The sequence below is a fragment of the Strix uralensis genome, chromosome 23 (assembly GCF_047716275.1).
Source record: "Strix uralensis isolate ZFMK-TIS-50842 chromosome 23, bStrUra1, whole genome shotgun sequence".
NCBI lineage: Eukaryota > Metazoa > Chordata > Aves > Strigiformes > Strigidae > Strix > Strix uralensis.
Window position 1 is genome coordinate 8,787,759 of NC_133994.1, and position 11,535 is coordinate 8,799,293.

Here is an 11,535-nt window from a genome sequence, read left to right on the forward strand (position 1 = left end):
CTCCCAGCCCCCATTGAGCCCTTTATGATGTCAGCGCACGGCCCCCAGAACAAGGGGTTCTGTCCCAGGCCCTGCACACACAGTACCTGGTGGTGCTGCCAGTGCTGTGCCAGTGGGCTGGTGCTGGTGGCACTGGTGGAGCTGGTGCTGCGAGTGGAGCTGGTGCTGCTGGTGCAGGTGCTGGTGGAGCTGCCAGTGGAGCTGGTGCTTGTGGCAGCGCTGGTGGAGCTGGTGCTGCTGGTGCAGGTGGAGCTGGTGCTGGTGGTGCCGGTGCTGCCATCGCTGCTGGTGGTGGCTCAGCCCGCAGGCAGCTGCCCGTGCCCTGCCACTCCTTGGGGTTGGCTCCTCTGTTGGCAGCCGGCACCCGGCAGTGCCCACTAAGTCCTGCCTGGCAGCGCTCCCCAGGGATGAGCGAGGGGAGGCGGTTCAGTGCCCATCCCCGCCGGGCCATGAGGAGGATCTGGCGGTGGCTGTGCGGGAGGGCCAGGAGCATGGGGGCAGGGGAGGGTCCCGAGTCCTCCAGGAGCAGCGGTGGCCATGAGCTCCAGCCGGAGGGCCGGGACGAGCTGCACCGTGCAGCCACCAGCGGCAACTTGGCCCCAGCGCGGCCGCTGGTGGAGGAGCGCGACACCGACTGCCGGGACAAGGCCGACAGGTAACGGGGCGCAGGCAGGCGGGCGCTGCCTGGGAAGCTCCGGGGCTCTTTTCCTCCCCTGGGGCTTAGCTTTGTGCCTGTGGGTGTTCGTCCTCGAGGGAGGTCACTACGGAAAGGGCGGGCAACAACAGGCCCTTCTCCTTGCCGTGAGCTGTGCCTACGACTGGCTCTGCTCTTTGTCTCTCCAGGCGCAGGCGCAGTGGCAGCGCGCGGCCTGTGGACCCCAGCAAGCGGGAGAAGAAGGGAGAAGCTGCTCCAGGCCAAGGCAAAGGGGTGTCAGCATCCAGCGCTCCCCGTGGGGCAGCAGCTGCTGCAGCGAGGCGGCGTGCACCCGCCCTGCGGAGAGCAGGTAGGACTCTCCGGTGTGGAGGAGGGATGGGGAGAAGGCCTGTCGCCTGCCCTTCTGGCGGCTTGCCGTGGAGACGGGCCGTTTGGAAAGGATGATGTGGTGTGGCTGATGATCCAGGAAAAAGTGCACTGCCAGGCCTTGTCCCTGGAAAGCAGAATTCTCGAGACGCTCATTCCTTCGGGGCTCATTTCTGATCACTTTGAGCAATGCCGTCATCCCCCTGGCACACGGAAAAGGCGTGTGCGCTAGAGGAGACGAATTCCCCAGCAGGAGAAGAGACGTGTCTGGAATCTGCATTTTGACAAGTCCCCCTGGGTTTGGGGTGTGTGGCTGTGCTAGGATTGTCTCTGCAAGCACGATGATTGGGAAAGCACTGTAGGCATCAAGGAGCTGTGTTAGCTCACTCTGGTTTCAAAAACGTGTGTTTTTAATGTAGATGAGCCTGCCGCCTGCTTGGAGTCGGCCGTCCGTACGTCGCCATCAGATGAAGAAGGCGTCAAGGAGAGCAAGAGCTTTGGGCAGGAGGTATGCCAAACCAAAGATTTTCAATTCGAGTCCTCCTTTTAGGATTACGTTCCATGCTACTGCAAAGCAAGACTTTTCCAGGAATAATGTCTAAGGCAGAGTTATTGAAAACTCTTTGATAATCTGCTGTCAAGCTGCTGACAGTCCTCGCCTGGTTGTATGAAATGCTGCTGCTTCCTCCTGGTTTGAGCTGATTTCCTAAGTGCTGTCCATTTGTGTTCTTCAACTTTGAACAGGCAGAAGATGCCAGAGCCCAAATACCGACGGTGGGGTCAGATTCATCCCCTTCCCACCTGAGCCCTGGGACACATCAGCCATCTGAAAGGGTCGATGGGCAAGTGTTTCTGAGAGAATGTCACCAATGCCTTCGCGTGCAAGGAAAGCTCCATGAGGACATGGCTGAGATGCGAGAAGAAAACGAGAGCTTGTCTCGGCAGCTGAGCAAAGCCGAAAGAAAAGCTGATGGGCTGGAAAAGGAAGTGGAGCAACTGAAAAATGCCCTCTTGGAACAGACATCGGCTTTAGACTGGACAGAAAGAGAATTACAAGAGAGCAAGAGGCAGACACTGGACTGGTATGGTGCATGCCTTCTTAAAGAGCAGAAGAGAGAAGATGCCATCAAGAAGGCAGAAGAGCTGCAGCAGCAACTGGCCCAGCTCCAAAGTGAAAACGTTTTGCTGCGTCAGCAGCTGGGAGACGCGCAGAACAACAGCTGCCTGGAACAAATGGTGAGTGGTGGTGCCTCTACATGCGAGGCCGACAAGGTAGAAAAAGAGGTGAGGTGAGCGCTGACCAAGACTGACTTAAAGGAGAGCAGTTCCCAAGGCTGTCTGGCGCTTCTAAAAGTCAGCAGGTGTACGGTCCGTGCGCGGGAGTCCTTCGCTCGGCTTGGTTCTGTTTTGCGCTGGGTTTGTTGGAATCGCGGAAGGTTCTGACAAGCCTTGAGATGTTTATAGACACAGACGTACGTAGAAACGCTGAGGCCCGCGTTGGGTTTCGTTTGTGGAGCAGAACAATGGCGGGAAGGATGATACACAGAGCTGGCTCTAGGAAGCCTTGGCTCGGGTCGCTGGAGAAAGGGCTGCAGTCCAACGACAGCTCCCGCGTTGGCATCCCGTTAGATTTTAGCATTAACTTAAGGAACAAGCCAAACCCCACAAAGGCACAGTCTCGGCATCTTCCGAGGAGAACGTGCTGGGAGACAGAAATCTTCCCCAAGAGATGACATTTCTGGAGCTGTCTTCACTCGCCAGGGGTGGCTGGAGACCATCAGCTGTGCAGATGCCCTCTTCTGCCCGTGGATGCGATGGCTTTGCTTTGCGATGCACTTAGAAAAGTGATCTCGGCCTGTGAACTAGTAACTGGAAGTAAAACTACGCACTTGGGCTTCTTTTAATTTGTACTCCTGTGCCGTTGTTTCCCTAGAGAAGAGAGGCACAGCTGCAAGGAGAGCTCGCTGATGCTGTCAGAAAGCAGCACACAGCAGAAACTGTGCTGAAGGCTTTGACGAACCAGTACGGTCGCCTGAAGGCAGAGAACTCCCGCTTGCAGGAGGACCTGGACAAGGCTAAGGCCAAGGTATGCAAAGTCTTTGAAATGTTCTTTTCCTTCAGCAGACAATATTCTGGGAACAAATCCAGGAGAGATTTGTCTGCGGACGTCACGAGCGTCAGACTAGAGGGTGCTTTTAGCTCCTTTCTGCTGCCCTCTCGCCTTGCAAAGCTGATGCGGCTCTTCAGGGGGCTTGTTTCGAGGCTGAGGGGCAAAGCAGTGGCTTGGGGGCAGCATGTGGGTGGGGAAGAACAAAGCAGCTGTGCTCTTCCGAGTCTCGCTTCTGTTCCCACACCGTCCAAACGTTGTGGCCGTGAGATGAAACCACAAGCCACGTGCCCCCTGATGTCTCTGGCCTTGGTTGTTCTCCCTGCAAGGTTTTTCCTCTGTCGATCTCTGCACAAAGATGGTGTCTAGTTCCCTGGCAGTGGTGGTTGGGGGCAAGGAAAGTGACCTTGGTTTGCCGTTGTCTCATAAGCCAGGCTTCGCCCTCCCTCTAAGGAAGGCCTTGAAGCTCTTGTCCCTCCGCCCGCACTGTCCTCCCCAGCCATTAGCACAGGGGTGTGCGTGGGAGAAGGGACGGGGCACGACAGGAGCGTGGTGGAAGCCAAATGAAAGGCAGCGACCGCGGTGAAATGCCAAAGAGCATCTCCAGAGGCACGGACGTGCTATGATGCTGCAGGAGGAGTGGAGCGCCTTTGCCACGGAGCCTTTCTGGAAAGGAGGGACGGGTGGAAGCTGGAGCAGTCTTGTTGGCAAGGGCTTGAAAGGCGCACTTACTTTCAGGAATCCAAGCGCCTTTTCCCTGGGTTGAAATACAAACTCAGGGCACTGACAGCCATGATCTCGATGCATCCGTTGGATGGAGTTTCACCGAGATTTGAGACCCCTCTGCTCAAGGCAGATTGTTTTTCCCCACATACAGGCGTGCGAACTCTCCGCACAGCTGGAGCTGCAGTCCCAAAAATCTCTGCAGCTCGAAGCTCTAAATAAGGAGATGGGACAGACGGTGACAAGTCTGTCAGCTCGCTTGGCGACTCCTGGCGCGGGTCACACCACAACAGCGCCGGAAGAGAAGCAATATCTGAGTCTACTTTTGGAGGTCAGTTCATGTTCCATTTGTATCTGTGGTCGGCGTTGCGTCCATTTGTGGCTGCGGTCACGACTTTTAGGTGTTTTGTCTCGGGCACGTGGTTCTCTTTGTTAGTGCTGTGGGTTTGGCTTTCCCATAGGGAAGCCGGGGAGCTGCAAAAGGCTGCGCCAGAGTCTGTGTGTCGTGTGTCGTGGCACCAGTGCGCGTGAAAAACACGCAGCCGTTTTGCTGCTCCTCGTGCAGACAGCGTTTAGGCTGTTTAAGAGCTTTTCTGTAAAAGCGGCGGAAAGAGCAGGTTTGTTGAGAGGGGTGGGCATTGTCTCTGTCTTCCTGTTTCTTGAAGTTGCATCTTCTCTTGTAGGTACAGGCAGCCGCTGAAGCCAGAGTAGAAGAGATCAAGACCGCTGTCGCCTCTTGGAGAAACAACCTGGAGCAGATCATTAGAGCTCAGGCTCTCGAGCTGGAGAGAGCAAAGGACAAGCAGGAGTCGACCGCCCTGCTCCTGGCCTGTGCACAGGCAGAATTAAAGAGCTCTGACAAGCGTTTCTGGGTGATGGAGGACATCGCAAGAGTTCTCAGAATCAAATTAAATAAGTAAGTCCCAACGTTTTCTTTTTTTCCCCACGTAGTACAATAGGACCCTTTTCATCGTGGCTTTCCCAACCCACGTCCCTTTCTTGGATCTGGTCAGCATGATGTGCGCACTTCTCCAGAGCCCGCCGTGGGCTCTCCCATGGCAGAGGCCTGGTTTTGTTTCTCTTGACGGACCCTGAAGTAACCAAGCTGACCAGGCCTGTCCGGAGGGTGTTCTAGTTAGTTTTCTTTTAACAGTTTTCTGTAGCCACCTCCCCTTCCTACACATACGGTGCAAAAGAGGAGCTCCCTTCCCCTTCTGCTGTTACCCTCCAGCTGAGGAGAGACACACGGGGAAAGGCAGAGGGGACAGAAGAGGAGCCCGTGAGGCAAAAATAATCTATTTGCTGTCCGTTATAACGGTGCACCTTCAGTGTGTGTTTACCGTGGGAGGAGGGAAAGAGCCCCGAGTCCTTACTACCTTCTGGGAAAGGTCTGACAAAGACCTAACACAGACTGCTTGGAAGCCTGAGCAGCAGCACGTGTGGGTGGCTCGGAAGTCTGTGTTCCTCAGCCCAGCAGTGCAGTGTCACACCTGGGGAACCACTTGGTGCCACTATGAGCAACAGCCGTTCTTGCACGCTCCTGCATTTCTCACAGGGCTAATGAGAGGCTAGCAGAAGCCAGGAGGAGCAACGGCAGTCAGAAAGCGGAGTGTGAGCAAGACCAGGGGACCAGGGGACCGAGCGTAAACCCATCGGGCTCAGGTAAGCAGCTCCAGGTGTGATTCTTCAGTGCTCGGGTGGGTTAGGGATTACGGTTGGGTTTTGCTTGGGATACTGAAAGAGCGGAAGCCTTTTCCATGTAATTCCTGGTGACGTGGAACCAGGAGAGAGAAGTTGCTTGCTTATCCCGCCGAGCATAAAGCAGGTCTTGTTAGGTGGAAACCCAAAACAGGGAGCGGGCTCTCCAGAGAAGAATTTCATAACAATGGTTCCTCTGGAGTTTCTTTTGCGGGCTTTAGAAAGCTAGTTGCCTGATGGTCAGGCATGGAAAATCTTATTTCCTCCGTTGCGTGTGTCCCTTTCATTCTTTCTGGTTTCCTCTGTGGGCTTAAATCTCTCCAGACCTTCACAGCGTCCTGTCGCAGTTGATAGTTGTCCATTGACTTTGTGGGCTCGCTCTGCTCTAGAACTAACATTGGATCTTGCTTTCTCTCTCCCAGCCACCAGCGAACGTAAAACCAGATCTGGTGGGGATTGTCCCCAGACATCTGCTCTTCCGCCAAATGTCAGCGAAGCCTGGGATATCCCTTCTGGGGCAACTCCGCCCGACAGCGACATTTTGACGGAGAGTTATTAAAGTGATAGCGACATTTTGACGGAGAGTTATTAAAGTGATAGCGACATTTTGACGGAGAGTTATTAAAGTGGTGGAAAACACTCAGGAAAGTTGGTGAAAATTCTTTGCCTACCCCGTTCTGGAGAGTGAAAGCAGCCATGGAGGCCTGTAGAAAAAAGGGTTCTGCCACAGGCGGCGCCCGGAACAGCCGCCTCTCCAGGAATGGCTTTGGCAGCTCCGTCGCCCGTGGAGCCCTTGCGGGTGAGCGGTGCGGAGGAGCCCTGGAGTGCAGCTCTGTCGACCTTGCTCCCGCCTCCGGTCAGTGGCATTGTGCGAAGCTCTGCAGGCTCGGGTGAGCCTGACTGCCAAAGCTGCAGCGATGAGGTGCCAGCTGCGACAGGGAGGGGACGGCTCAGGGCTGTGCCCACCGCCTGTGACAGGGCTCTGCTCCCCTCCCGCTAGTGCAGGTACCACTGGGGCAGGAGGCAAGGCGTGATGGGTGCCCCAGCTGCCAAGATATGCAATTGGAACATGTGGAGAAATGACTAAATGGGGGAGCACGGAGATAGATACAAATACGTCCTCTTTAGAAATGACACCCAGGGACAGGATGTTTAATCCGTACCTCCTGCTCTCTAGGTCTACGGAGCTGCCGGCTGGAAGGGAGCAGATGTTAACCCCGACTAGGAGAGGCCCCGCACCACAAGGGCCGGGGGAATACACCGGTGTTCCCCGTGCACAGTCTCCCCTCCCTCGGGCAGAGGGAAAGGACCGCGGGCTCCCTGTGGCACCCGAGGGGCCGTCCGGTCCCACCTCAGGGTGTCCCATTCTCACAGGGTGTGTGTTTCAGGGCATCTCCGGAGCCCTGGATGTGCCTTTCTGGTGACCCACCCCTGCACCCTTCCAGAGACCCCTGACAAGCTCAGCCCTGAGGCGTGGCTTTCTGGAAGCAGGAGGGCAGGCCCAGCCCCAAGTCCCGAGGAAAAACTGAACAAGGCCACGGCTTTGACCTGGCTGCAAAGGAGCTAGAGGGAGCACTGAAAACGTACCAAACGTCCCTGGAGAAAAGCATTAGCCAGGATCCCTGTCTGATCCCATCTCGCAGCGGGTCTTCTGAGAACCTCCAGACCACTCTCCTTCCTCGGCACAGCAGGATGTTGATGTTCTTGAATAAAAGGGCCGAGTCGTTGCCTTCGGTCAAGGGCTGCACAGGGACTTTGATGGCCACTGCAGCTGAAAAGGAAAATGCTCCTTTGAGAACGTAGCGTGGCTGGAAGGAAAATAACTTGTGCTTTGTCTGTGTAACGTGCTCAGAGCGAAGATCGTGGATGAGCAGAGCGTGCAGCTACACGAGAGCAAACTCCAGCTCCCCGGCCACGTGCCCACCTCGCCGCGCACGCCGAGGAGCATCCACGCTCCCAGCACGGAGGTGAGGCTCTGAGAGGGCTCGGGCTCAGCAGACAGCTTGCAGGAGCTGATGTCTCCTGCGAGCGCGGGGTGGTGTTTGTAGCTGCAGCTGAGGGTGCCGGAGAAGAGCTGAATCGATCCTTGGGTTGGGATGGAAAGGGGCAGCAAACACCCCGAGTGCGACGGCTTTATGGGTGAGGAGGGACTCTGGGGAGCTGCAGCTCGGTGCCCTTGGCACACTGCTCCACCCCCGAGCTGCTGTCTGATGAGATCCTGTGACACAAGGACAGAAATTGCACTTTGGCTCTTTTGCAGATTTAAGAGGTGTTAAAAGACCTGAGTTTTAAGTTCGGTTTAAAATTAGGAGAAGTAACACAGAGCAGTGTGCTTGGGCAAGTTACTTCTGTCAGCCAAAAAAGGTCAGAGCAAGCTGACGGATAATGTCGACTAAATTGCACTGAATGGAGATCTGCCTTCCCCAAAACCTCGGGTTGGGATTGACCAAGTTGATGAAGAACTCTGGGGGAAGAAATGAAGGAAAATCCAGGAAAGTCCAAGATTGTGTTCCGACAGCTCCTCAAATAAAAGAGGTGGATTTGGAAGTTTGTTGGTACATTTTGAAATTTGGAGGGAACCCAGTTTGGTTGGAAATGAGCTCTTAAGGGTGAAAGCGCCGTTTGGGGCCTGGCAGAAAGAGCTGTTTGTGTGTTCCACTCTGTTTTATTTCTTTCTGTTTGTTTCACCTGGGCTAGTTCGGTGGGGTTTTTCAGTTTACATTCAGACCCAAAGGACAAAGCTGTGATTTAGAACCTCAGTGGGGCTGGAGTTCATGGGGAGAACTGTCAGTGGAGCCGGGGGAACTGTAAAGACCAAGACTGTACGTTGAAATTCGGGGTCTGACACGCACCTCCTCCTTTGAAAGTCTCTGTTCCTCCTTCCAGGGCTTGAAGAGCGTGAACTTCTCTGAACGCCAGCTCCAGAGTAAGGTGTTGCCATCTGCCCGTAGCAGGTACCGTGGGGCAAACGGAGGAGGCAGGGAATGCCTCTCTGCATGTGGTGAGGGAGAGGTTGAGCACTTTGGCTGCTCCCCCCTGTGCTTTCACCTCCAAGGGTCTTTCTTCTCTCTTGGTTTGGTTTTGGTCAAATTATAGGAAAATGGTATTAAAAAGACTCTGGAACTAGTGGGATGGAGAAGTAAACTCTTCAAAATATGTGGGGGAACGCTGTGGGTTTAGAAATCATCTTGGTGCCCAGTGGTTTTGGAGGAGTGTCTTTACACAGGAGGTGATGAGACTTCGAGGGCCAGTGCTGCCTGGCGCGGTGTGACCGACGTCGCAGGCTGTGCTCAGGAGGGAGCCTGAGCTGCTCCTCCGCTGGTGTAAGCCAGGAGCACCGTGATCTGTGCCAAAGGGGCGAGGGGAAGGCAGAGACACTCTGCGCCTCTGGTCTGTGCGCGTGGCAGGCTTGGTGACAGCCTTGGGGTGCTGTGGAGGGTGCTGGCCGGTCTGGGGGGTGCTGGGGTGGGTGAGGGCCATCAGCTCCTTGGCTGGTGGAAGCGTATTGGAGCCTTATCCCTGCGCTGCCTGCCAGGGATGCTGGGAGGGACGTTGGGGCCGTGCAGGTGGTGGAGGGTCAGGTAGAGTTTGCAGAATGACTTGAGAGAGGAAATTTGTTTTCAGCTTCCCATCACGAGAACCGCCAGACTCGCTCAGCCCCCCGAAGGCCGCGCAAGACACGAAGCCTGCAGGAGGAGCTGAAAGCCAAGACTCCTCCTCCTGCTTATCCCCCTCTCAACCTTCTGAGATCGGCTACTTAAATGTAGCTTCGCCTGGAGACACCACAGCCTCCCAGCTGCAGGAGGAGAGTCAGAGCATCAGCTCCGAGAACTTCTAAAGGGGAAGGGTGTTTGTAAAATGTTAGCTGGACTGCAGGGTTTTGGGCTTCTCTTGCTGGGGGATGACGAGGACTGCAGGGGAGAATTGCCACATTGACCGAGTTGGTAATTTCTGGTTCAGCTGTAGTATTCAACAGCTTTATTTTCAATTTACCCAACTGTAAATGTGTGTGTATGTGTGTGTGAGATCCCACACGGAGGCTGGAATTTGTAGATAAACTCAGGAAAATGGAAGAGGGGTGGGGTGAAGCGTATCTTCCCCTGAACCCTAATTCCTGGTCCAGTCCAAAACTACCAGTTTTGTAAATAAAACTCGGAGAAGTTCCCTTTCACCACGTGCCTGCTTTCCTCCATTCCCCTCGATCTGTGCTCAGAGGCCGGTCATTCCTCTTTTTGCACGCCCTTACCCCTGCATTTTGCTTTGTGCAAGCCTGGGGAGGGGAGCGCGGGGTGTCTGAGCACTGAGGGAGGGGATGAGAAGGTGTGGAGAAGGAGGATTGGGGGAGGGAAAGGAGGGGCTCTGAGAGCGGGGATGGTGGGCAGAGGGGCCAGGAGGCAGATGAAGGGAGATGGAGGGGACGAGGGAAATGGAATAGGAGCAGGAGAAGGGAGGGGAGCTGAGCATGCGGAGAAGGAGAGAGGGTGGGTCTTGAGTGCTCCCTGACAGTGCTGGAGGCTCTGTGAGGATGCTTGGGAGGGGGTGGAAGGAGTCAGCTCATGCGGAAAAGGGGTGTAGCAGGGATCTGTGCATGCAGAGAGGGAAGCAGAAAGGCTCAGAGTGTGAGCTGTGGGGAAGAGGAGGGGTCTGACCGCACGAGTGGGATTGGAAGGTCTGTGCCTACTCAGGAGGGCAGGGGATGAATCGGAATCACAGTTTGCACGAGGGGGAACCAAGGAGATGGCAGTGCTCGGAAGGGGAGAGGTGCTCAGAAAAAATGCATTGGCCTGGAGGGCGTCTGAGCATGCCTGGTGGGGGCTGGAGGGGACCTGATCGGGCACAGAGGGCCACAGTGGGGATAAGAGCGGTCCCCAAGGGAAGAGAGCAGGTCTGCCCCGGGAGGGAACAGCGGATCTCTGAGGAGAGTGACGGGATCTGCGCACACGTAAGATGAGGTTTATTCAAAACCTACTTGGCTCCAACCACAATTACAACAAAATTTTTTTTCCAATCTGCCCTGCTCTTTTGCAGCTGTGCTGACAGCACAGTTAAAGATACTCGCTTGGAATCTGTCATCTTGTTCTCCACTCGGGCTCCTCTGTACAAAACCCATCTCAAAACAATTTCAAATAAGCTTTGCCCAAGGCAGATGGTCCCCTGCAGCTGGAGATTCTCCACTGGTGTGACTTTTCAGCAAGGACTCCTGAAACTTAAGTTATCTTTGAGGGGTTTTTTATTTTCAACTTGACTTTTTTCACCCTGCCAGTCTCCTAATCTTGTGTCTCTGTCAAGGAAGACACCATGTTTGTGTCTGCTCAGGTGAGGTTCAGTGTTGCTTGTCTGTGACTCTTTGGGTCTCGCTGGGGAGAGGGCAGTGGGTGGGAGGAGACAGCTCTGACACGGGCTGTGGGCACCTGGAGGAGGCGCCGGGGAGACCTTATTGCAGCCTTTCAATACTTATGGGGGCTTGTAAGAAAGATGGGGACAAACATTTTAGCAGGGCCTGTAGCAATCGCACAAGGGGTAATGGTTTTAAACGAAAGGAGGGTAGATTCAGACTAGATAGAAGGAAGAAATTCTTTATGATGAGGGTAGTGAACCACTGGCACAGGTTGCCCGGAGAGGCCGTGGATGCCCCGTCCCTGGAAACAGTCAAGGTCAGGCTGGACGGGGCTCTGAGCAACCTGATTGAGTTGAAGATGTCCCAGCTCATTGCAGAGGGGTTGGATTAAGTGACCTTTAAAAGTCCATTCCAAACAGTTCTGTGATTCGAGGATCCCCCCAGAGCCCCCAGCATGTCTTGGGGTGCACAGAAAGACACATCCAGGGGGTTGTGGGTGCCCCACTGAGCGGTCCGGGCTGTCCCCAACAGCACATCGTGGTGACCAGGGTGCCCCTAAAGGTGCACGAAGGAGTCCAGCTTTTCAATCTATCCTAAACAGACAGAGGGACCTCAGGAAAAAGTTCAGGAGTCAGGAGTCCTTGAGAA

General features: G+C 55.1%; 1 protein-coding gene across 3 annotated transcripts; it reads left to right on the top strand.

Moving 5' to 3' along the window:
* Positions 1-9,720, top strand: LOC141954091 (uncharacterized). Of its 3 annotated transcripts, XM_074893255.1 has the most exons (14): positions 1-195; positions 247-655; positions 844-1,004; positions 1,441-1,529; positions 1,766-2,257; positions 2,955-3,107; positions 4,006-4,182; positions 4,535-4,767; positions 5,407-5,513; positions 5,972-6,081; positions 6,148-6,405; positions 6,727-7,516; positions 7,598-7,688; positions 7,810-9,720. In XM_074893255.1, exons 2-11 carry the CDS (start codon positions 408-410, stop codon positions 6,172-6,174), a joined length of 1,797 nt encoding a protein of 598 aa, XP_074749356.1. In that variant the 5' UTR covers positions 1-195; positions 247-407; the 3' UTR covers positions 6,175-6,405; positions 6,727-7,516; positions 7,598-7,688; positions 7,810-9,720. The 3 variants fall into 3 exon arrangements, with proteins under 3 accessions (XP_074749356.1, XP_074749354.1, XP_074749355.1); XM_074893253.1 differs by having other exon boundaries at positions 6,727-9,720; XM_074893254.1 differs by having other exon boundaries at positions 6,148-6,348; positions 6,727-9,720.
* Positions 9,721-11,535: the final 1,815 nt, after the last annotated feature.